Source organism: Mesoplodon densirostris, chromosome 2 (assembly GCF_025265405.1).
Source record: "Mesoplodon densirostris isolate mMesDen1 chromosome 2, mMesDen1 primary haplotype, whole genome shotgun sequence".
Classification (NCBI taxonomy): domain Eukaryota; kingdom Metazoa; phylum Chordata; class Mammalia; order Artiodactyla; family Ziphiidae; genus Mesoplodon; species Mesoplodon densirostris.
In genome coordinates this window covers 187,971,037-187,998,056 of record NC_082662.1, presented here as the reverse complement: position 1 = coordinate 187,998,056, position 27,020 = coordinate 187,971,037, and the positions used below count along the sequence as shown (strand labels likewise).

Genomic DNA, 27,020 nt, shown 5'->3' with positions numbered 1-27,020 from the left:
CTCAATTCCACCATTATTACCATTATTCACAATTCCACTCCCCAAGGCTAGAAAGGTAATAAAATCTTACAGAAAGTTTGGAGGGACAGAGAGGCTTTAAACTGTGGTAATACAGAGGAGTTAAAATTGAGAGTCTGACATTCTCATTCTTCCTCCTTTGAACACCCCACGGAGAGGAACGTTTCACTGGCTATTTTTCTCCGGAGGCTGTGGCCTCTGCCAAGTTGACCAAGCTCTCCCCCCTCCTCCATTTCTTTCCAAATTCTCTCTTTTTACTCTCTGACCCCCAAATCCATGGTCAGTTATCATTCAAAGTAGTTTAGCCATCATTTCCTTGCACAATCTTCTTAGAAGCCATGCCCTTGGAGCACATGGAGCCTCGCCTTTCCACTCCCTCCAACCAATTATCCCAACTACCATCCAGGTCACTTCCCAGCCAGAGGGACTTCAGTGTTGATCAGAATCATCCTTCACAGGTTAACGACCATCTCACACTTCAGTAGCCTTCACTCCCGACCTATTTCAGCCACTTACACTCAAGACCACAACTTGTCATAACCCCTCACTCTCGCTACACTGAATTGTTACATGACATAATAATTATTGACCTGCAACACAAACTGCTTTCAAGGACAGAGTAGGTTTAAATTTTATTAGAAGTGAAAGGATTGTGACAGAGCATAGGGTGAACATCTAATTTCAGCAATGATCATTTAAAAAAAACATCAAGGAAGAAAAGATATGTCAACCAAGCAGTGGATTTCCTTGTTCTCTTTTTAAAACAATTATAGTATTATAATGAACACTTGATTTATCCATTTTTGAAAGACAAATGCAATGATTGTAAGATTTTTATGTGCTTACTATGTGTCTGTGTAAAGCAGGCCTGAAGGTTCGACCTTCAGTCTTGCAGCAGCAAATGAGGAATAGTTGCATCTAAATCAGATGCAAGATAAGTGAGAATCCCATGTCCCAGACTAAGCACTTGTAATCATCGTTAAGGCTGTCTATGAGTAACTGGGAACTAATGGAATGGAGCTGTCCTGGAGCATGGGGGCTATTCACGTCAACCTGGGGAGATGTGACCCACAGAGGGTACAGGCACAGGGCTCATTATAAAAGCTGAAAGGACCTCAGAGCTGATGGCTACCCTGGGCTGAAGCTGTGTCTAGTCAACTTTGCCCCTTGTGATGCCACACACCCAGTGTGCAGGATGGCCAGGACATTGAGAGCTGTACCTAGGAAATATGGGACTACTGCCAAATTGTTTTGTGTGCCATGATGCTTGTCCTGCAAACTTTCTTAAAGATAACCAAAGCTGGTGCTTGCTGAAGCCTATGGTGAATTTTGAGATTGATTGTCAGTCTGAAGTTAAGACCTCAGCTACTGGTAGAGCAGAGTGGATGTCGCGCATACATGAATTTATTCAGTCCTCACAATACTACAATGCAGTTGGACATAATCACCATTTCCATTTTGCAGGAATGGAAAACGCAGAGTTTAAGTAAAATGGTTCAAGGTCACTCACCTTACAATTGAAATAAACTATTTCTCATTTCTTACATATTTTTGAAACTGATTTCTCTCTAATAAGTATATATTTTTAGTATCTTAAAAACAGCAAATATTTACTTAATACTTTTGTCCCTATATAGCTCCTTCTGTTAGCAGAAGCTCTGTGACTTAAAATTTAAGCCCACAATTGTTCAAATACATATACTATTTTGAAATAAAATTTATTTTAGTACAAATACTATTCTATGGTGATTGAAAATTTTGCCTATTTTTTACATCACATATTGTGTGTTGTGCATGCTATACAATTTGACATCCCGCATGGGTTTTTTATCACTTACAATTTTTTGAGAGGCAAAAGTTAACTTCTGAATAAGTGTTGACATTCTTTCCCTCTTTCCTTATTCACTAGAGGAAATTTGGCTTTGTTTGCTCATCTTCCCTACCCCTCCCCTAACCACTATGAAACATTTTATCCTCACCAGCTTTGTTCCTGGGTTTTTGTGATGCAAAATTAATATAATGGAAAAAGAGAGAAATGGAACTTGAAAATCTAGGACAGGGAATTTTTATGAGAGTAGAGATTTATTTCCAAGAGGCAAGAAAGGGGAGCCTATGAGGACTTCAAAAGAAAGGAGCTTTGGGGAGGCTGAGAGACTGGACTTTGGAAAGTAGTCAGAGATATTGAGAACATAAAAATGGAGAAAGTATTTTTTGAAGTTTTTCTGTGTATTATATTCTGTATTTTTTTTTTCTTAAGAGACCCCAGGAAACATTTGAATTATTTTAATTTCATTTTGGTTACTGGATTTTGTTTGTCTTTGAAAACATCTCTAGATACCAGAGCATAAAACAACACAATTTACGTTTCAAACATTTTCTTAGTACAAATGTGCTTGATTGATTTCATTTAAGTTATTTCTAATTTCCCACTATATGCAAATGTTATGGCTACCTTGGCATGTTAATCTTTGCCCTAATTTTCAATTATTATTTTTCTCAAAGAGTTTCTAGGTCATTAGGTATGATCATTCTTATTTAAGGCTTTTGATACACAATGTGAAAATATTTTATAGAACTTCTCTCAGATATTTGTGTGCCCTGTTCCTGTCATGGAAAGTAGTCCATAGTGTGGGCTCACTGGTAGTTACTAAATTAGCAAGTGAGGATTCGACTCTTTATCCGTAATTGAGTTTCTCCCTTAAACTTTGGAGGGGCGTCTCTAACTGCCTGATGGACATCTTCACCTGAATGTCCCAATTTTATTTCAAAATAGACAGGTTTAAAGTGTAAGTATGCAACTATAGCCATACTACCCTGAATGCGTGGGATCTCGTCTGATCTTGGAAGCTAAGCAGGGTCGGGCCTGGTTAGTACTTGGGTGGGAGACCATCTGGGAATACCTGGTGCTGTAGGCATTAAAAAAAAAAAAGTGTAAGTATGCACCCTACTTTCTTCCCTGCCTTTATGATTTCAGATGATGACATCATAGCATTATTTAAGGTGGGCATGCTGGAGGCCTGGAAGTCATCCTTCACTACACTCCCTTTCCCTCTCTCATTTCTCATCAAACATGAAGCTGATTTCCCCCCGAAATATTTTAAGTCCACCCTTGTTTCTTCCTCCTTACCATAACCACACCATTCAGGTCCCCATCATTTCATTCGAGGTCTCTGACCTAACAGCCTTGCCCTCCAGAACCTCCGCATTGTGGCCATGTCAGTGTTCCTGTTTCAAGTCCCTCAGTGGCTTCCCATGTCCTTTACTGGCACTTCCCAAACGTGTGCCCAGAGTAGTTTACAGGGGTGCCAGAGCTGCAGGCCACCAAGTGGTCACCCTTGCTGCCAACAGTCCTGACTACGTGGTAAGTGTGATATGCATATATTATCCTTGCTCTTTGGATCACGGTGTGAAAACATTTGGGCACCTGTGACTATCTGATCACTGTCCATTGCGGCACTTAAAGCCTTTTCTCATGTGCACCCTGCCCACAGCCCCTCATCTCACGTCACTTCCCCGTTCCCTTTTTCTATTAATAGGTCCCAAATGCACTGTGCCCTTGGCTGCTTCTCGCCTTTTTCTTACCCCTGTTACTCCCCTACTCTCCCCACTTCTTCCCTCATGCCAGTTTTCACCACACTTTAAGAATCAATCATTTACCAACTCCTACTTTGTTAAACTATGAATTAGTGTCTCAAAGTCTAATCTGTAAAAGACGTGCATCACATTTATGTGGGGTTTGTTTTTAAGGAAAAGGAAAAACCTGATTCCTGGGTCCCACCAGGAATAACTGAATAATAACATCTGGATTTAGAACCCATAAAAAAATCCATTATTTAAATGACCCCCCATGTGTTTATTTTACACTTTAAGTTGTGTAAGCCATTGCTATACACAGAATCTCACTGACCAATTTAGTTTACAAAATATGGTTACATATATTCCATAAAATAGCAAAAGAAAATAGAGTTACATAAGAAAATGTTGCCTTCATAAATATGAATTCATCAGCTTTGATCAATTAACAGTGAAATATTTCCCAGGAAAAGGACATAATAAAAACTACCCTTCACCTAAAAAATAAACAATTATATTGATGGTAGGCACACAATTGACCCTAAGAATTGGTGAGATATATCTTTGTGACAATCTTCACTCTAAACAATCCCAGTGTTCATGATTACCTATCGAGGGGGAAAAAAAGCCTTAGAGAAATGTGCTTAGTGGCATACATGGTCAGTATGATATTTAGATTTTTTGGAAGTCAGTTTATTCCCAAAGTTCATGGCTCTTTGAAATTTACCAGTCTCACAACAAATTCCCTTTGAGAATATACAGTATGTTGATATTTGAAATTATACTTGTAGCACATGCACTGGTGATGAATACATGATACACAGTCTTTAATACCTTTATTTCTTATGGTTTAAGCAATAGGTCATTATTCACAGGTGGAACCTATTCACAGGCTGGATTGATGATGTTCCCACTGCATCTCTCTCCTTTGATTATATTTTTTGATTTCTCATTGCCCATTATATTTGCATTAATGTTTTTCTTCATCAAGCCCAAAGTCTGGTGGCAGACTCTGATGCTGTTTCTACCTAAAGGCTATATAATTCAGGGCACCAAAAGTTTTAAATTGTCCAGTGTACCAAAATTTAGAAGGTCTCATAAATAGTGCAATCAGTATTTCCAAATTCTGACTGTGCAATTTGGCATTCAAATCTATTTTTACTCAAATAAAGTCTTAAAATTTTAATATGGCTCAGTTAATCTTTTAATAATAGATTCTTATAATAGTGAGTTTGATGCAATTCTCAGGCATTGATATTTAAAATGTAAAGCTTTGCATTTTATTTCTCTTCTCTTTCCTTACCCAGCCTCTCATAGAGGTGTGTGACATTGTGATATAATAAGAAATATTTTTTTAAAGTTTTCATCCATGGTTCCTGGCACATAGCTCTTCAAATTCTTGTAATTTCTTAAGAGCCCTGGGAGCATCATTTTTATATTATTTGGTCTTTGTCCTTGGTTCCTGAAATACTGACAGTTCCTGTGATAAAGGTGAAAGCAGTGCCTTGTTACTCATAACAGCCCTTTCAAGCACACTAGTGTTTATGTTAACGAGGTGATTCTGGAAAACCCCTAGATAAACACCTGATGGGACCTAGTTGCCAGGGTAACCAACCAAGGGATTAGAGGGTTGGAACTTTCATCCCCATCCTCTGACCTCTGAGGAGGAGACAGGGACAGGAATTTGGGGTAATCACCTGTGATCAATGATTTGATCACCATGTCTACGTAATGAAGCATCCATAAAAACACCCAACTGTGGGGATTTGGAGACCTTCTGGGTTGATGAACCCATGGTGGGGCTGGGAGGGTGGCTTGCTTGGAGAGGGAATGGAAGCTCCGAGTCCATCCCTCTTGCCTCCACACCTTACCCTGGGCATCTGGCTGTTCCAGAGTTGTATCCTTTTATAATAAACCAGTAATCTAGTAAGTAAACTTGTTTTCGCACTGAGTTCTGTTAGCCACTCTAGCAAATTATCAAACCTGAGGAAGTGGTTGTGGGAACCTCTGATTTATAGCCAGCCAGTCAGAAGCACAGGTGATAACCTAGACTTGCAATTGGTGTCTGAAGTGGGGGAGATGGGAGTGGGACTGAGCCCTTAACCTGTGGAGTCTGAGCTAGCCCCAGGTAGACAGCATCAGAATTTAGCTGAAATGTAGGACACCCAGTTGGTTTGCACAGAGAATTGGAGAATTGCTTGGTGAGGGCAAAACTACCCCACAGTTGGTGACCAGAGTGTTGACTGTGTTGGGTGTGAGAAGACTGGTGAGTAGAGGGAGAAACAGTTTTTCCTTTCAAGTTTTTAATGATATCAGTAAATGAAATGAGGATGGAGATAACTAGGAATTTATAATATACAAACCAGATATGCTATTGCCTAAATTCTGAGTTGAACTTAACCTCAAAATATAATTAATTTTAGTAGGGTTAATGATTTCAAAGCAAGCTTGATTATATTTCCTTTCAGAAAACATTTCTTTGTATCACAAGGCTAGTTTGAGTTTTTGGGCTAAATTTTCTCTATCTACATCCGAAAAGAATGCCTAGATACATGCACAGATCTCTGACAATACTTTAAAGCGTGATTATTCTCTTAGACAACAATGTGTGAACAGCCTTTATATATCCGTCCAGCCCACTACAGTGTAGATTTGCCTGGAGAACAATGGTATTTTCTATAGTCAATACCTTGCTCATATTAACTACTTAATAAATATTTGTTGAAATGTTTGTCAATGTCAGTAAATGTTTAATATTCATCCTTAATGTTTATTTAAATAAATTTGTATAGAAATTGCCCTCTGGAAGTTGGAAACAAGGGAAAAGTAAAGCAGACCATACTATTTGTTTCAAATATTTTCTGCCTTAATATATCCCCGGTTCAATGACATCAGGCTTAGCCACATGACCTGCTTTGATGAATTAAATATGAGCCAGACTGACATAGGTCACATATGCACTGAAGCCATGACATGGTTCTACCAATGCTCTTTCCCTCTGCTGTGAAAACACCAGTTCTAAAAAGGGATTACCTCTTCAACCTGTGTCTCCAGATGAAGATACATGAAGTAGAGTTACAGTCAACCTGCCCACAATATGCGGTGGGAACAAAATATAAACCTTTGTTGTTGTAAACTGCTAAGATGTTGAGTTTGATTGTTGCAGCATAATCTAATGAAAGCTGCATCATACAGGGTGAATTACAAAAACACTCTTGATCTTTATTCCTGTTTTTGTGCCAGTACCACACTGTTTGGATTACTGTAGCTTTGTACTATAGTCTGAAGCGAGGGAGCCTCATACCTCCAGCTTTTTTTCTTTCTCAAGATTGCCTTGGCTATTCAGGGTCTTTTGTGTTTCCATACAAATTGTAAAATTTTTTTGTTCTAATTCTGTGAAAAATGATATGGAACAGGATAGAAAGTCCAGAGATAAACCTACACACCAATAGTCAACTAATCTATGACAAAGAAGGCAAGAATATACAATGGGGAAAAGACAGTCTTCAATAAGTGGTGCTGGGAAAACTGGACAGCTACATGTAAAAGAATGAAATTAGAACATTCTCCAACACCATACACAAAAACAAACTCAAAATGGATTAAAGATCTAAATATAAGATAGGATACTATAAAACTCTTAGAGGAAAACATCAGCAGAACAATTTCTGACATAAATTGCAGCAATATCTTTTTTCATCCACCTCCGAGAGTAATGAAAATAAAAACTAAAATAAACAAATGGAGCCTGATTAAACTTAAATGCTTTTGCATGGCAAAGGAAACTATCAACAAGATGAAAAGAAAATCCACAGAATGGGAGTAAATATTTTCAAACAAAGCAACTGATAAGGGATTAATTTCCAAAATATACAAACAGTTCATGCAGCTCAATATCAAAAAAACCCCCAAACAACCTAATCAAAACATGGGCAGAAGGCATTTCTCAAAGACATACAGATGGCCAAGAGGTTTATTAAAAGATGCTCAACAACACTAATTATTAGAGAAATGCAAATCAAAACTACAATGAGGTATCACCTCACACCAGTCAGAATGGCCGTTATCAAAAAATCTACAACAGGGGCTTCCCTGGTGGCACAGTGGTTGAGAATCTGCCTTCCAATGCAGGGGACACGGGTTCGAGCCCTGGTCTGGGAAGATCCCACATGCCGCGGAGCAACTAGGCCCGTGAGCCACAACTACTGAGCCTGCGCGTCTGGAGCCTGTGCTCTGCAACAAGAGAGGCCGCAATAGTGAGAGGCCCATGCACCACAATGAAGAGTGGCCCCTGCTTGCCGCAACTAGAGAAAACCCTTGCACAGAAATGAAGACCCAACACAGCCAACTAAATAAATAAATAAATATTTTTTTAAAAATCTACAACAATAAATGCTGGAGAGAGTGTGGAGAAAAGGGAACTTCCCTACATTGTTGGTGGGAATGTAAATTGGTACAGCCACTGTGCAGAACAGTATGGAAATTTTTTTAAAAACTAATAAAAATAGAACTACCATATGATCCAGCAATCCCATTCCTGGGCAAATATCTGGAGGAAAACATAATTTGAAAGGATACATGCACCCCAATGTTCATTGCAGCACTATTTACAATAGCCAGGTCAAGGAAGAAACCTAAATGTCCATTGATGGAGGAATGGGTAAAGGAGATGTGGTGCATATATACAGTGGAATATTACTCAGCCATAAAAAGAACGAAATGATGCCATTTGCAGCTCCATGAATTGACCTTCGAGATTGTCATACTGAGTGAAGTAAGTCAGACAGAGAAAGATAAATATCATATGATATCACTTTTATGTGGAATCTAAAAAATGGTACAAATGAACCTATTTATGAAACAGAAATTGAGTCACAGATATAGAAAACAAACTTATGGTTACCAAAGGGGAAAAGGAGGGGGTGATAAATTGGGAGATTGGGATTGACATATACACACTACTATATATAAAATATATAACTAATAAGAACCTACTGTATAGCACAAGGAACTCTTATTCAGTACTCTGTAATGACCTATATGGAAATAGAATCTGAAAAAGAGTGGATGTATATATGTATATGGTATAACTGACTCACTTTGCTGTATAGCAGAAACTAACACAACATTATAAATCAACTATACTCCAATAAAAAAATTAATTAAAGAAAACACTCTTTACTTATCCAAGCCTATGATTCCATTACTTAGAATAATCATGGAATCAAAAAATGTGGATCTCACAGGAACATGGAAATTATATAATCTAGCCCCCTCATTCTACAAGTGAGAAATTAGCATAAAAGATGCATTCATGGATATGCAATTAACTAATAATGGGCCAGGGCCCAAATCTGAATGTCCTGACTCTACTTATTTAAAAATTAATGCTGAATATAAGTATTTGTTCTTTAGATTAAAAGGAAGGATCACTAAAATTATAGACAGATATGAAATCAAAATAATGAATTCACTGTATGAAAGAGTTATTGCTGCTAACTCACAACTGATTTTTCCAGTAGTGATGCTTGATTTGCTAAGAGCTATTTCCATTCTCTCTCCTTCTGTTCAACGCAACAAATTTGAGACCAGCAGATCAGACTGACCAGTACTCGTTGTATACACTTGGTCTCTGTGCGAAGCAAACAGAACCATACTGAGACTGAACAATAAACCCAGCCTCATTAGCACTCTGCTCTCACTAATTTGCCTAACGTGGACTTATTTTAAGGATCAAAGGATTTTGGATTCAGAGAAAAGAATCATTCATTTGGGAATTATCAGCAGAATTATGTGAAGAACCAAAAAGACCACAGAAAGTTTAATCTAGGTTACATAGGAGCAAGTTTTGCCTCTGCAGATATTAGTCACAGGAGTGGAATAGCAGTTGAAACTGTAAACATTTTTAATTTGGAAAAGTTTTAAAGATGAAATGTATACTCAGTTATCTAGGACTAATTTTTTTCAAAAAAAAAAAAATACCACCCCGATTTGTAGTCTTTGCCAATTTCTGTGATGCAATTACTTCCACCATTGCTCATTGAAGCCACCAGCAGTTTAATAACTGGCTTGCAAAATTCCTGAATGTTTAACATGTCTTGGCTTTTGTGAGCTGGTATGAGGCTTAGAACCTGACAGGCCTGGGATTAAATCTCAGTTGTATCACCTTGTAGCTGTGTTTTAGGTATATCACGTAAGCTACCATGGTCTCAGGTGGCTTAATTGGCTTAATAATAGCTACTTTGTAGGATTCGAGATATGGATAACAAAACCCCTGAGACCTCTCCTACTTTGCTCTTTTTTTGCTTAATCCAGTCCAGCAACTTTGGACACCTTGCAATACCTCAGACACTCTGGGCACACTCCTCCCTCAGGACTAGTTGCCCCTATTTTCTTTGCCAAAATGGTATTCACCCAGATATCCTCATGGCTCAACTGCTCTCTGTCTCTCATCCTTTGCTTTTCTCCAAAGCACTTATTGCCAGCTTATAATTACATATTGTACTTATTTGGTTTTTGAGACTTATTTGGTCTCACCCCATTAAAATATAAACTTCACAATAGCAAGGATTGTGGTCTCTTTGTTTACTACTGTATCGTCTGAGCAGTAGCAAGCATGTAGACTTAATAAATACTTGTTGAATAAAGGAATCAATGAAGAAATGAGTGAGTAAACAGTAAACTTTTAAATATTTATTAATTATCCTATCTCGAGGCTAGGGACAACTAATCTTGCTTGATTTCCCTCTAGAACCAATAAACATTCTGATCCAGCCAAACATTTTGGCTCTGAATAGTCATGCCCATACCTACTGCCATGCCTTTTCTTATTTTTTGGTCCCATACTGTTATTATTCTAAGTACACTGACTTCAGTTTCCCTTGTAGTAGAACTTTTCTGAGAACAAAAAGAAGGCTAGGGAATATATGACAACTTACCTAACACATTGCTGGAAAACTTTGGAGGAGTCACTGCTTTTTATTAAATTGGGAAGGAAACCCTACAAGACTGATAAAGGGTGTTAACAATATCAACAACCTAGTTCTAGACGACTAAGTACATTCCTTCCTCCAATTTCACTCTTATGGCAAAATCATAAGAAGAAAATAAAGAATGACATTATATTAATAAACACAACAAATAATACATTTACAACAAAGTAATTTATAATCATTGTTTTGAATTGATAATGAAAGACAGTAATCTTTTGGTGCCCCAAGTAAGAAACACAGTTTGTGAAAGAAAAGTAGGTTAAAGTATTGAACATTCATGTAGGGGAAGAGCACTAAGCTATTTGTCCCAAGAAGATGTGAAAACACATTTATGCCCAATTCTGGTGCCACTCTCTATATTAACCAGACTCTGATGTCATGAGGAAAATCTATGTGGGAGGAAATTTCTGAGCCCTCAATTCAAAACCAAAGGTTTAATGTGTGGAAGGTAGGGATAGTGTAAAGAATGAGGAAAATTAAGAGAAAAATATGGACATATTACACTGAGCACTTACCAAGTTTAAAAAATCCTTTTATAATTCATTTGCATGTAAAGTTAATTTTGCCCAATAAAAGTGGCATTAATCAAGCAGTTTCATCATAAATCAGAGTTTTACTTATAATAGATATCACAGGTTGAACTGTGTCTCCCAAGAAGATATGTTGAAGTCCTAAACCCTGGTACCTGTGCCCTGTCTACTTTATTTGTAAACAGGGTCTTTGTAAGTGTAATCAAGTTCAGATGTGGTTATTAGGATGGGTCCTAACCCAATATGACTGATGTCTTTATAAAAAGAAGAGAAGAGCTATAGACAGATGAAGGGAGAACACCATGTAATTATATAGGCAGAGCTTGGAGTGATGCAGCTGCAAGGCAAGGAAAGCCAGGGACTGAAGACCACCACCAGATGCTGGGAAGAGGCAAGGAAGGATTTTAGAGGGAGCAGGGCCCTGCTGACACCTTGATTTCAGACTTCTAGCTTCCAGAATTATGAGAGAATGAATTTCTGTTTAAGCTACACAGTTATGGCACTTGGTTACAGCTGAATTTAAACAATTAAGTAAATGAATGGCAGATGGCAGGTTTCTCACTGTTAGAGTGGGAATTTACAGACAAGGAAGGGGAGGAAGCTAGAATGATCCATGTGGTAATGAAGTTAGAGGCATCAACATAAACTCATGTTTAGCTTAGTATATGTACCAAGGTACCTATAGATATATGTAAGGAAATGTGTATATATTTCTCTGCTCTATCAGCTGAGATGGCCTGAAAGAAATGATACCCCAGTGGCACCAAGCACACCTTACATTCAGATAATTGGTTTATATTGCCATTCTCTAGTGAAAATGAACCAGGGCTCACGGGAGCAATGGCTTATGGTAGGACTGGGGCAGGAAATACACAAGACAAGTCTGGAACATGTTGCAGAGCCAGAAAGTCAGGAAGTAAAGCACCTCACGTTGTTAGGGAGTAGGATAAAAGAGAACAGGAACCAAGTGAAGGAACTCCCAGTGGTCAAAGCTAGAACAACTTGAGAAACAAAACCGTAAAGTAGTATTAGACAGTAAGTATTAAACAGTAAAGTAGTAGTAGTATTACTAGTATAACCCAGAGTACAAAATAAATATCTATGACTCCATAGTGACATAAATACTCAAATAAATTAATAAACGGTGGAGAAAAGCCAAATCTCCCATGCGGAAGAATCCCAGGTAATTTATGTAGATGCTCTGCTCTCCCAGAGGGGGGCATAATTCTCCTTTCCTTGGGTGTGGGCAGTGCATAGTGACTTCCTTCCCAAGAAGAAAGTACAGAAGGGGAAAAAAAGAAGTTTACAGTGGAGAATCCTGACAAATACCACGTCCCAAGTGATTAAGGTCAACATCAGAAGTTATAAATCAAAAAAAAAGGAGAGAGAAGTCATAAATCATGTTGATTGCACAGATCCTTGATGTGATATCTTGAGAATGACATTTTACCTCTGTGGTCTTCCTCCCAATAACCCATAACTCCAGTCTTACCATGAGAAAAGCATCCCACAAATTCCACTATTGGAGGATCCTATAAAATACTTAAACAGTACTCCTCAGAATTGTCAAGGTCATCAAAAACAATGCCAGAGGAACTGCCACAGCCAAAAAGAACCTAAGGATACTTGAGAACTAAATATAACATGGTATTCTGAACAGAATTCCGGAATAGGAAAAAAAATAACGGGGAAAAAAAATCCAAGGAAATCTGAATAAACTATTGACTTTATTTAATAATAATGTATCAATATTGGTTCATTAATTGTAACAAATCTACCATACTAATGTAAGATGTTAAGAATAGGGGAAACTGAGTATGAGATATAGGTGGCCCTCCTGTATCATCCTCTCAATTTTTCTGTAAACCTAAAATTATTCTAAAATAATAAAGTCTTTTATAAAAAATAAAAACAATGTAAGAATTAAAAAATAATGCCAAAATGTCATGAGTAAGGAAGATATTCAATTCTTATAGCAAATGCTATAAAAGTTCCATCATTCATTTACTCATTTAATAACTATTCCTTGACTGACTACTCTGAGCTAGACAGTAGCTACCCACTGACTAAGGATATATCAGTTAGCAAAACACCCATGGTTTCTACAACCATGTCTTACAACCTCATAGGTAAAACATGTCAACACAAAAGTAATATTTTCAAATTTTGGTACATACCATGAAAAGAAATGCAAATTGGAATGAAAGTATGTATAGTGAAGTTTAATCTAATGTGAACAGGGATGGTGTGAATGGGGAAGACGGATACTCTCATTTTCACTTTCTAAAAGGAGAAAATTGGGCTTCTCAGGGATTTCCAATAAATCAGCAGTAAAATATAAAAGAACTAAAAACCCTGATTGTTGTTGTCCTCTCAAATTTCAAAATTTGATATTGTAATACCATTAATGGTAATTTTTGAAAATCACCAAAGGTGAAAAAAGAATGCAGTTCTCCTGAAAAATCTGATTCGCCTAAAATAAGCATCAAAAATTACAAGCTAAAATTAATTCTGCTGCATGATTCAGGGAACAGTGAGTAACCTTCATGAAGAGAGACTTCTACTGTAAACTGATGAGATAATTGTTTAATTTATGAAGAAGCTAAGATATCTTTTTCTCACTCTGATAATTCTGTAAGCACTTTACAACATGCTGCTGCAAAGATGTTAACTGGAATGGTGAATATAAAAGTTTCAAATGTTTCTACATAAGTAACATTTTAAAGAAAATTAGACGATTACTCCCTAATGAATAACATCAACCTTCTCTGACCTATTGAGCAAACTCAATTATTTCTTAATAGCGGCATTAAGATTGAATAAATACGACCATATTTTGTCTTTATAGATTCTATTTCTTTATACTTTAGGTAGATTAAAAGAAAGCATTCTTTAAAATAACTCTATTCAAATTCAGCTACTTAATAATTGCCAACGGGTTCTAGAAGACGGGATGGTATCCCAAAGCCTTTGAAATTATTCAAATAACTTTAATAATAATTTTATCAAACCACATTTCACTTGTATACTATGACCACACTTTGAATATGGGTTAAAACAATTAATTTTAAATTAAACTAGATGTGGAATTTACATTGACAATATTCAGTTTACCTCCAAATGCATAAAAGACTCAAGAAATACTGCTGTCAATCACTTTCCTAATGCATGGCAGCTCTAATAAGGTAGTTTCTTTAAAGCCTTTCACCACAGATTCATGCATCAAGGTCACAGCATGCCCCTTGTAGGAGAGCAAGGCACCACTTTCATGAAAAAGTATAGTATGGAGTCAAGGGTGACTCTTTTCTCTTAATTTTAAAAGAATGTATTTCAAAGTTCAAGAAGAAAAATCATTGATTCATTGAACGCATATGATCCAAAGAACTAAAATTTTCTGTGTGCTTTTATTGTGTTCTGAGCAGCACGCTAATCCCTCCGCACTATCCCTTCAACAGAGTCCATACACGTAACCTAAGAGCACAGAATCCAGAGTCGGACCTCTGGGTCCTAGTCCCAGGTCCACCGTTCACTGCAGCATGGCCTCAGGAAAGTAAATAACCTCGCTGTGCCAGTTTCTTCAGCTATAAAATGGAATTAATGACAAGTTCTACTTGTCATGTATGTTAAATGGAAATAATGCTTGTAAAGCTCATACTGTTTATTTTCTCTCCTAAATAATCCTTCTGAGGAGAGAGAGAGATGTTTATATCTTACAACTCTGATGACTAAAGTTCTCAAGAAAGATATATTGGGTAGTGTAGAACTTGGGATCACCTGTGTTTGAAACAGAGAGCTTATTGAACTACATACTCATGGGACCTACCCAGACACATGAAATACCTGGGGCTGGACTTGAAAGGCTGCGTCTTAAACATTCCAGCTCTCTGCTATGTACCAAAGGCTGAGATACCTGGGATAGCCATCTGATTCTATACAATACAGATGATTATTATCATACCTATCTTATGGTGGAGTTGTAAGGATTAAGTGAAATATAGCATATATAAAATGCTTAGCAATGTCAGCAACACTTACTATTAGCTATTATTTTATTAATATGGCTGGAATATAGGATCTGTGTCATGAGTACTAAGGGGCAAGGGTGGAAAAGAAGGCTGAGGTTGTGAAAGTTTTCAAGTCAGTTAAAACAAAAAGTCTAAACGAAGTGTTTTGACGAGGAAGGCAATATCATCACCACTTGTCAGCAAATATATTAACACAGATAAGAGTCTGCCTACCTAAAAATTAAACAAAATGAGGCTTCAAATTTTTTTAACTAATAAAAATATTGTGCTAGAGAACATATCAAGTAATTACAAAGTATTTATTTAAAGACTATCAATAAATAATCCCCCACTCAAAGAGAGAGAAAACAAATTATTTGTATGTAATTTCAGTTGCACAGTTGAGCCCCTAAAAAAAGAGATGGTACTCTAGAGGTTACATATTCATCTCCTTAAAAGCTAAGTGCAGCAAACACTAGGAATTAGAATATACCCTGCATTGGAATTACAAAGGTCTTTGCCATAAAACGTACCGTAAACTGACTCCATCTTGCGTTTTATGTGTCTTGTCATTTCTTTTGCTCCATTTCTCCCCCCACGTTTCAACATATCGCTTCTGTGCCTCACTTTGGATTGCATGGGGCCCACTTTAAGTTTCAAGGAGGATGAATACTATTTAAATAACAACTCTTTTCAATAAGTACCACTCTGGAAAAAAATCCTGAGTGTGTGTGTATGTGTTGCAAACTTACTGTTCCTTCCTTTAGTTTGACTTGGTCTTTCTCCACTTGCCTTCAGCTGCCTTAGCTATAGCATCTATTCCTGTTTTCACCAAACCTCTGATATACGCTCAGCTGTAAACCATACAAATAACACTCTCGCTGGTGCAGCCACAGCAGGTGACCCAGATTACACAACACTGTGTTCTAACACCAAGGAGTCTTGTTCAACGGCAGCTGATCTATGCCTTGCCTTATTGATATTCAGATTCGACAGACACAAATCACATGGCCCCTTTGACAAGCACACACTCTGCCTGTCTTTGTTTTAAGCATGTTCAATAGCTACTGTCCTTCATAAACACACAGCTGAGGCTGTTGGTCTCCTCTGATTTTCCACACTGCTGTACATCCGACAAGATTATCTCAGAAACATTACTCTTGTTTTAATTTGGGGAAGTTTGTGGAATATGACAACTCCATTTATAAAACAGAGGCACATACAATAGAAAGGAAGCCCATTTCTCTCTGGCAAAAGAAATGCTTTGAACCATTATCCTTTGGGGAAAATTGAGATTCTATCTCCTTGATTGTGAAAGCAAATGTTGGGACACAAAGTTCTTTAAAAGTGAAGATACATACACAGTATTGGGAATAAAATGCTATATAGCTTATGATTAATTTCCTTTTAAAGGGTATCAATTACAAAGTGCCAGATCTATTCCATAGAAGTATAAATACAGCAAAAAACCTTCTCTATGTGGCCATTTCAACCTCCTGCTCACCACTCAAAAGGTTGAAAAAGAACATTTTCTATTAGAATACTTACTGGAAATCATAGAATCAGAAAATTGTTCACACTGACTGGTCCCACTGATTTGTTTAACACAGGACGCTTGCTCACACTAAATTCTTTTTACTTTTTTGTAAAGCCTTGCATTTTGTAGAACATGTAACACTACACACTATTCCCATGAAATACTTAAAAGTCAGGAAATTGCCAGAAGTTCAATAAATGGAAGAGGCTTACTTTTTATGGAGATGAGCAGTGAGAGACTGAGGCAGAAGATGAGAAGGTGGGTAACTGTCTGAAGCGCCATGGTCTCGTGGAGGACATGCTCCGACGTGCTGGTGGTGGTCTGGTCCCTGTCCAGCTCCCGAGCTCTGCCTGATTCAGAAAGAAGCCAGAGTCTCAGAGCCCCTGGGTGCCACCTCAGCCCCTTCCCCTCCCACAGCTCCCTCACAGAAGACTCGGGGACTTAGATTCGGAAAGCAGTTGTGATTCTTAGCATCTTACTTACACAGGAGGATGGGGTGATTTTTCAAACCTGGTGCAGACTTTTTTCATGCTGGACTGGAGTCATCCCCCCTCAGACCTTGTGTACTACTTTCCTTGCTTTAACAATGCTGCCTGAAAAGGGCCTGCTTTAGGTGAGTGTCCTGAATCATTCTTAAAAGAGGAATTACTTTCTGATGACCGTCTTGCAACACAATCATTATGATCTGGCAACTATTAAAGGAACACCCTGTATTTCTGTATATTTACCTTCATCTTCAGAACACAATTCACAGACACGTCACCTTTTCATAAACATACTCTCACAACTCAGTCAGATTACGGTTGTTGATAAAATGGACAGAGTTCTGGAGACTATTTAGAAGCAGTTTTTCTTCCATAAACCTAGAGCCCATTCCTAATCCTGTTCATGATATTTATATCCTCTGGGGTTTCTTGAATTTTTGCTTTACCATAATTGTTGAATGCAAATATATTTGCTTATTTTTTATATATACTTATGCTAAGTACTGTGGTATTTTTCTTCAGATTAAATTGTTCAAGTCCTTAAGACTGTATTTTCCTTGGACACTTCACGGAAACATCTACAGTTAAAGTCAGATGTCTTATTCTCTAAGGTTAGTGCTAGTACATGGCCTTGCTCCGTTGTTAAAACTGGCTACTTGTTACACTCAAAATGCAATTTACATTTCAGATTTTGTGTAAAACTTGAGAGCTCTGTCAGAAGTTTATGTATTTTAAAGTCTCTATATTTCCTGCTTCTGTATCTAAATAGGGAATAATATTTTGATGGCTTAATGTTTTCTACTAATGTTATATGCTGACCCACTCCCAGACGATTTTACTTGTTATAGTGGGGCTTATTCATTTTAGTTATTTATTTCTTACAGAGTTCATGATAGTTATTGTTTTTAAAGATTTTCCCCTATGATGCAAATAATTTAGCTTGAGCAATTTAGCAATTAGAGTAAAATAATTACAGATTATAGAGGCAGTATTAATCCTCTATTCTAATCCCTGTATTTTATCAGTTAGAGAATGAAAATGCAGAGCAATTATACTGTCCGCCCAGAGTCATCTAGAAAGATATGGCAGAGTTAGGACTAGAGTCTCCCCATTGATTTCTAGAACATTATGCCTTCATATGCCCTATGGTTTCCATTTCCATCTTTATTCTTACATATCCCTTTATGCTTTTTGCAATGTAAGTTTATTTAATAAAAAAATGTACCATCTGGTAGGTGATGCTGACAATGGGGAAGGCTCTCCATGTGTCAGGGCAGGGCGTATATGGGAAATCTCTACACCTAACTCTCAATTTTATTGTAAACCCTGCTGGCACAGTGGTTAAGAATCTGCCTGCCAATGCAGGGGACATGGGTTCGAGCCCTGGTCCGGGAAGATCCCACATGCCGCAGAGCAACTAAGCCCGTGAGCCACAACTACTGAGCCCGAGTGCTGCAACTACTGAAGCCCGCGCACCTAGAGCCCATGCTCCGCAACAAGAGAAGCCACCACAATGAGAAGCCTGTGCACCGCAGCGAAGAGTAACCCCCACTCGCCGCCACTAGAGAAAGCCCGCGCACAGCAATGAAGACCCAACACAGCCAAAAATAAGTAAATAAATAAAAATTTAAAAAATAAATAAAAAAATAAAACTGCTGTAAATAATAAAGACTTTAAAAAAAAGGGTTCCACCATGGACCTCATGGACCTCAAGGCTAAGCGAGTGACCATGTACAAGACCACGTGATAGACTGGAGAGGAAAGGAAGGGCTCCAGGCATAGAATCTGACGGTACTAGAAAACTTTCTGTAAAGTTGTGTTATGAGTGTCACAATTAAAGAGGCAAAGAAAATTTGGGTTTTTCAAAAGACAAAATTATCAAAGATAATAAGTGGTTGGGGAAACATATTACACAAAGAATGTTTGAAGAAATTGTATACGTTGAGCTTGAATATAGGAAAATAATCAGATATAGCTATTAAACAAAAGAGTGAATGGCTACTATGTGTCGGATTTGGGGCAAGTTAGGAAATCTTTACAAAAGAAGTAATATTTAAGCTGAATTTTCAAGTGTGGGTGCAACAAATAAATAGAGGGAAAGTGGTGTTTAACGGCTTTTCAGGAAAAGGGCATGTGTATAGGAATAGAGGCATACAGTGTATGGGCAGATCAAGGAGCTGAACATATTCAGATATTGCAGAAATACAAGCGTGAACAGGGCAATGTCAGCACATAAAACCCAGTAAACCACAAAATCAAGGTAGTTTAACTTCTAATATGAAGAAAGGAAACAATCAAAAGGTTTTAAACAGTGGATTGGCATAATTTAATTAGATTTGCATTTGGAAAGATAACTCTCATGGTCAAATGGCAATGACTGGCAGAGGGCAGATGAGAAGCATGGAAACCAGTGAAAAGGATGTTGTCATAGCCCACAAGAGAGCTGGTGGGGCCCAAACTAAATCAGACAGTGGGGAGAGAAAATTAAAAAAAAAAAAAAAAAAAAGAGTAAAAGTAAACTAGATAGATCGGAAGGACTGAGGTAGAGAATAAGGCTGCAGAAAAGCTATAATTTTTCCAGCTTGGGCACTTGGGATAATAGTAGTGCACTCACAGAAATAAATAATATAGACAAGGGCTTCCAAACAAGAAGGAGCAAGCACTCTCCACCAAGTCAAACACATTGAAATACATGCATTTGGACAAACTATAGCTTTTGTAAAAATACATAGGTTAGCTCTAAAAAAGGGGGGAGGGGAATATCCAATTGGGACAGAAATCTCTTGCCTTTTGGCTTCATGCAGGGGACGAATTCCAATTCCTCCCATTGGCTTTGGAATGCAGATTGGAAGCAGGACTCCTACTCTTGAACGTGGATAGAGGGCTCCCTGTGACAAACAGGAACCCAGACCTGCCCCATGTGTGAACCTACACCATGTGGAGGTCTCAACTTGCACTGAACATGGGGTGCAAAATTCTAAGCCAAAAATCTTATTAAAAATAAAAAGGAAAGAAAGAAGTACTTGTTTGGAAATAGGAAAATCAATGGTTCAGTGAGAGGAGCCTGATAGGAACCATTGTGTGGGAATGCTGTAACTCACTGTTCACACAGGGTTCCTGTGGAAGGCAGCCTCTACTGAAGATGAACTCACAGTCTAAAACTATCGATCAAACTAGAAACCCGCTGCCATAAGAGACAGAAGACATGACAAACAGAAACATTCACACTCAAAAGACTCAAAGAAAATGGACCTATCAGAAGAGACTTTAAAATAACACTATAAAATGTTTAAAATTTTTAAAGAGATAAAAGAATGCATGTATTTCATAAAACAAGAAGACATCATAAAAAACAATTAGGCCTATTAGAAAGTGAACCAAATATAAATTCTAAAAATGAGTAGTCAGTGAAATAAAAAAATTCAACTGATGGCTTAAATGGTAGACAACACTACACTCAGCTAACTAGCAGATGGTTCTGAAGAATTCATCCAGAATAGAGCAGTATGAGATAAGGAGATGGTCCAAAAGAATGAACAACGAAGAGAGGTAGAAATCTCTCTTCCAGAAGAAAGAAGGAAGAAAATGGGGAGGATGTAATTCCTAATGGTATACATTTTTTAAATATGAGAAAAAAAATATGACTTCTTGAATTTAGAAAAGCCCACTGAGTCCCTAGAAGATACCATATTTAAAGTGCATCAAAAATAAGTGAAATAAGACAAAGTGAACAAAATAAAATCTTAAAGGTCAATATTTGTCTTTAAAGTTAAAAAGTCTACAGTGGAATGACAGTAAAAAGTACTGAAGACTTTTCATCCATAAGCTAGACTTCATAAAACAAAGAATAGGAGGAGATGAAGGTGTGTAGATATAAATAAGTACGGTTATAAAATATGTTCAGTTTGAGGTGCCTATTCAAAAGCAAGATGAGGATATGTGATAGGATCTGGAAATACAACTCCAGAATTCAGGACAGCAGTTCTTCCTGGTGGAATAGATAGGTATCATATTAATGTACAAACATTTGCTGAGTGCCTGTTGTATACCAGACACCAGAGTAAACATCAGTAATTCATATATATGTGTTAAGACAGGCTCATTGCCCTTATGGATCTACACTCTAGTGAGCAGATGCAATCTAGTGAGAAAAAATACTTCATCATTCAGTTACTTGAGGTTTAAAATTGACTTGATAGAGTGCAAAGAGTACTGGTTATCTTCAGCTGATTACCTGCTCTGGACTGCAGATTCTTTCCTGGACGCTCTCTCGTTTAATACCCACAGAATCGAATCTCCATAAAGTATATGAAGTTATCTCGATTCGACAAAAGAGAGACTGAGCCAGCCAGGTCAAACATATAATAAGTGATAGAGTTCAGATTCAAACTCAGTTCTATTAATCTATTGTTCTTAATTCTTGTCATGATGGTACTTATTTTTAATTATATAAGTAAATTATAAATGTATTCTTGTAAAATACTCTAAAGAATCTTTGATGAATACCAATCTCACACTCCTCCCCAGAAATAACCATTGTTATTTTTTGTGAAGATTGTTTTATACCATTCTAGACCACAGGTTGACAGATATGTAGATGACTGATTGATAGACTGACAGACAAATTATTTGCCTTCTTTTCATTTTTTTCTTTTTAAATAATGATATTATAGTATGTGTATTATTATGCAACTTTCTTTTCTCACTCAACATATGTCTTGGGTATTTCTGCACATTATTAAATCTACCTAGCTCACACTTTTCTGTGTGTGTGTCTCCAGGGGGTCTCACTCCAGGTGTCTATGCTGACCACACAGTCAACCCCCGCCCCACCCCGGGCCCTCCTCCCTCGACCCACTTCCCAGGGACCTACAGACCCCCCCACCCAGGGCCCTCAGCCTTATCTCCAGGATCCACAGGGCTGACAGTGTCCAGCCGGTACCCGGTCATAAGGGACTTCTCCAGCATCTGTCTGCACAGATCTGGGCAGAGCTGGAAACTCCTGCGCCTAAAATAGCTCCAGGCCAGGAGCAGTGGCTCCATCTCCAGACCACAGCGGCCAAGGGTCACAAAGGACCAGGACCTGGCCAGGGAGGGCAGGGGCCGAGAAGCAGGTGGTGTCCAGCTCTCCGGCTCACACTTTTTTTTTTTTTTTTTTTTTTTTTTTTGCAGTACGCGGGCCTCTCACCGCTGTGGCCTCTCCCGTTGCAGAGCACAGGCTCCGGACACGCAGGCCCAGTGACCATGGCTCACGGCCTAGCTGCTCCGCGGCATGTGGGATCTTCCCGGACCGGGGCATGAACCCGTGTCCCCTGAATTGGCAGGCGGACTCTCAACCACTGCGCCACCAGGGAAACCCCCCTCCGGCTCACACTTTTTAACGCCACATGGCATTCCACAGGATGGATGTACCATAGTTTAACTGTTTCTTTTTCTGGGTGTCAGTGTTGTTTCCAATTTTCTCTATGCAAACAATAATTTAACAATAATCATTTTACACACCTCTTTTGTGCAAATGTACAAGAGTTTCTCTAGGGCAAATGCATAAAAGCAGTAATTTTAGGTTTTAGAGTATGTTTAGGTACTTCCTAACACATAAATTTCTACTTTATATGAATTCCCTTTTGCTGGATCTGATAAGATCTTGTCTTTTGAAAATAATGTCACGGACTTCCTTCGCAGTACAGTGGTTGGGACGTCGCCTTCCAGTGCAGGGGGTGGGGATTCAATCCCTGGTCGGGGAACTAGGATCCCACATGCCTCGTGGCCAAAAGGCCAAGGCATAGAACAGAAGCAATATTGTAAAAAATTCAATGAAGACTTCAAGAATGGTTCACATCAAAAAAAAAAAAAAAGAAAAAAAAGAAAAAGAAAGAATGTCAAAAATTTTCTCTACTAATATAAATTTAAGTGGTCAATATTTCTTACAGAGGGCTGATAAATATGCCAAATTTCATAGGGCAATTTTAGATGTAATGTCTAATTTTCTAAATAATTTCAATATCATAAATTGTAACAAGATATAAATAGAGCTTAAGGATCATCTTAACACTGGGTGTTGATAAAATACTGTCAGGAGATTCTTGTATTCAATTCATTTTAACCCTGTGGTTATTATTCTATTTTGGATTCCTACAATCTAATATTTCCATTTTGCATTATTTTTGTTTATGCAAATGATCTCTATTATTAATGATGTAATCTTCTTCCCAAATGCTATTTTCATAAGTAAAGGTTATTTGTAAATTATATCCAAAAATAAATTTCATATCGAGTTTAAAATCTATTTATTCAAAGAGTAGCAGCTATTTTTGAATCCTGAAAACTCTTTTAACCTTGATTCTTTTTTATTCATCTTATTGTTTTCTGATTATATATCACTGATGTTTATAATGCTATCCATTTTCCAGTAGTGTTTACTGAGTTAGAGAGCTTTTCATTTGTGATTGCTTTGTTTTAGATTTTGAAAATATAGACTATAAAAACAAAAAAGAAAGCTAGATTTCATGAATGGATTTTAGTTGCTGGTACAATCTGTTATTCAACTAAATAAAATAAGCATTAATTTAATATGAGCATTATCTATAGTCTGTATAGATAATACAGACTCTACAGATTTATAGATAAGTAGGTCTCGGCTTCCTTACAAGTACAAGAGAAATTATATAAAAGGAGAGAAAACACTCTGTTAATTACTACACCAGAGTGTACCCAATCCTAACGCTAAGGCTTTCTCTTTCCCAATGCCATAGCCCCATAAGGAGTCAAGGACTCCACCCTCTGTTTCGGGGAACCTTCCAAGTGTCCTGGTCTTTTAACAACAAGGAGTTAAGGACACATGGGACAGTTGGTGCCAAGTATAGACCAGAGTCACTGGGCATGAAACAGAATTTTCTGTTACATAATCAACAGGCCACAGGCAGTTTTCAAAGGAAAGTCTTCTAGAATAGCCTGGAGAATAGCTGACCAACACTTTCACATAGGTAATGGATAATATATGCACACAAGGATGGACAGGCATGGTTTTAGACGTTGGTTTAACATCCCCATGGCTCTCTCATAGTTAAGCTGACTCTCTCATCTCTTTCTAATCAACTTCCATGCCTCCCACCCTCAACCAGGTCTAACTTGCCCTTTTGTCTCCTGTCTCTGCCTCTCCAGTTCCAAGCCCTATTTTACCCTCTCTCTATGCCTCCAGATCAGATGACCTTCATCTAATCTCCTCTGGGGTGGATGCTGAGTCCCATATTTTAGAGAGTCCAACATACTACAGATATAAATAAATAAATAAAAATTAAGAAAAAAATGAAAAATGACAAAATTATACATGACAAGGGAGATACAGTGATTTAACTCAGAGGAAGTTTTTTAAACTCTAAGAGATTACTTTCTACAACTCCATGTAAATAAATATGGAAATCTAGATTCACTGCATAATTTCTTAGAAAAATACATATTACCAAAACTGAACCCCTTAGAGACAGAACAAAATAATGTTTTTGTGTGTGTGTGATTTACCAAGCAAGGACCAGTTAAGGAAAGTACCACTTTATATTTTCTCCCATACTCCTCTCTCTCTCATTCACCAATTCCCACACTCTTCCTGCTCTGGAATTAAACCTCTCAATAAAACATTAGCAATTAAGCCTTGCTTCATTCCAGGAAATCCAAGCTAAGGCACACAACCTGATAACCTGTTAAAGAGACTCTGTTTTAAAATGTAGGTTTTATTATTATTCAGGTATAGTGAGGCCAGCAGATCAGAAGATGATTGCCACTGAAAAGATGGTTTGTTTGTTATTCACAGTTCTCAAGAGGAGGGGACACCCCATGCTAGGCAGGGCCACACAGGAAGCACCATGGTCATCCAGGAGGCAGAAGGAACAGTAGGAAAATGTGTTCCTTCCTGTTTCTGCAGGAAGGAACAGGTGAGGCAGGGTAAGCAGGTTTAGTTTAGAAGATATAAAAGGAATGGGTGAAGCAGGGTAAGCAGGCTAGTTGGAATAATTGCAGCAGGCTCTGGGGTGTAGAGGTCGTCTTTAGTGGTCTGGTCCCTGATCCTGGAGTGATCTGGGTAGAAGAATAGTGGTCTGGAGTGTGAGTCTGATAAAGGAAGTGGTGGGGTGTGGACTCTGAATTGGTTAGTTTGCATCTGAAAGGCGTGCTTGCAGAGGAGTCTTACTATTTCTAGGAATTGGCTAGTCCTGGGAGGGGCAGTTTCTCAGTCTCTCCAAGGTCAGAAAAAGATGTCAAAGCATTGGAAATACAGAAAATGAAAAGGTATGGTGAATTCAGACACTCAGTAACATCCAAAACAGTGGATGAAGTTGAAATCTCAAAGTTCTGTGTAGAAAGTTTGTGAAGGATATATTTTCTGTAGAATATATAACTATGTAGTTATATAGTAGTTATAGTTAGGTAGACAATAAATAGAAACATGATAGATAGATGATAGATAGTGCAAATTGTCACTCACCATCTGGTCTACAAGGATTGAGTCATTAGCCACTGCATTTGCTGACCTACGGAACACCCTGAAAGAAATTCAGGGTGAAGATCAGGAATGAGGCACTCTGTGCTCTGGGGAAATAGGCAGAATAGGTCCTCAGATAGTTAGAAATACTCCAGGGAATTTTTTTTAATGAAACTGGACTCTTGTATCTCCTCATATTAAGAAAAGTACTAAAATCATTAACTGAGATACCTGTTCCTTGTGATTAGCAGTAACCTTCTACCAAGATGTGTGCTGGATTACATGGACCCCTTTTCTAAAATTACATATATACCAGCCTCTTCCCCTACCTCTTTGGAGCAGTTTCTCAGAGCTGTATGAGAGGCTGTCTGCCAGGCTATAGTCCTCATAAGACACTGAATAAACTCAACTCACAGCTCTTACATTGTGTGTGTGTGTTTTCAAGTCGATAGTTTTGGCAACCACAAAAGGACTCAGAGCAGATTTTTCTCCTTCCCCTGAACTCTTTGAGGACCCCGTACCTGCAAGGGGGCTCCTTGTGCCTGTCCACCTCCTTGGTGAGTCCAGGTGAATTTGGGTGAGTCTCTCCTGGTCTTGGATCACCCATCTTGGTTAAAGATCCTGAGTTTATTCAAAGGTGGTTAAACTCCTTGCTATGAGGAGTTGGTTATCCTTGAACTTAGGTTCAAGAAGAGGCACCTGTATTCCCCAGCTGAGAGACACTAGGAAGATTTTGCTCCGTTGAAAGGCACTGAGGAGGTTTGGACTGTGTAGGTAGGAGGCTGACCTGACATGTTTTCCCAATTCAGCTACTTTAACAGAATTGTTGGGATGAAAGTGAAGATACCATATGAGAGCTCTCGGCTCCGAAGAGAAGGGACAGAGCTTCTCCCAGCCAATTAGGGCTTTTCTCAGGCAACTGAGAAATTTACAGGAGTGATGGAGGCTAGTCCTCATACTATGCAGCAGTCCCACAGGGAAACCCACTCATTAATTAAAAATTGCTCATCCGGGGACAAACAATGTAGGAGTTGTCCGTTCAGTGCTCTCAACACCCATGGCAGTTCTAGACTGCTGGAGGGGGAAACCGAGATATCTAAAAGAGATGAAACAACGCTAGGGGGACACCTAGGGGAGTTAAGTTCACAAACAGTCCATCAACCCACTGTACAATTTCATTAGTAATTTTATCTTGAAACCAACTTTAAAATGGGGAATAAAGTTTCCCAAACAGAGAGACAAGGGATGTCTGATAGCCAACCTCCAACTAGTACTCCAGCCAGGTTTATGTATGAAACCTGTACTTGCAAGTAGTTACTTAATTGGGAATAAAGAAAATGCTGCCTGAAATGGCCAAGATGGGGCTCTGTGACATTCCAAAACTGATATCTCTGTACACAGTTAGAGA

At 38.2% G+C, this 27,020-nt stretch overlaps 1 protein-coding gene and 1 pseudogene across 1 annotated transcript in view; one reads left to right on the top strand and one right to left on the bottom strand.

Annotated features, from left to right (window-relative positions):
- Positions 1-27,020, bottom strand: part of CRB1 (crumbs cell polarity complex component 1) — a 247,645-nt gene that overhangs the window by 186,380 nt on the left and 34,245 nt on the right. Inside the window, 1 exon segment of the mRNA XM_060088676.1 lies at positions 16,867-17,004. Within this exon segment, the coding sequence (XP_059944659.1) occupies positions 16,867-17,004 (138 nt within the window).
- On the top strand, positions 2,815-2,933 carry LOC132484680 (5S ribosomal RNA; annotated as a pseudogene).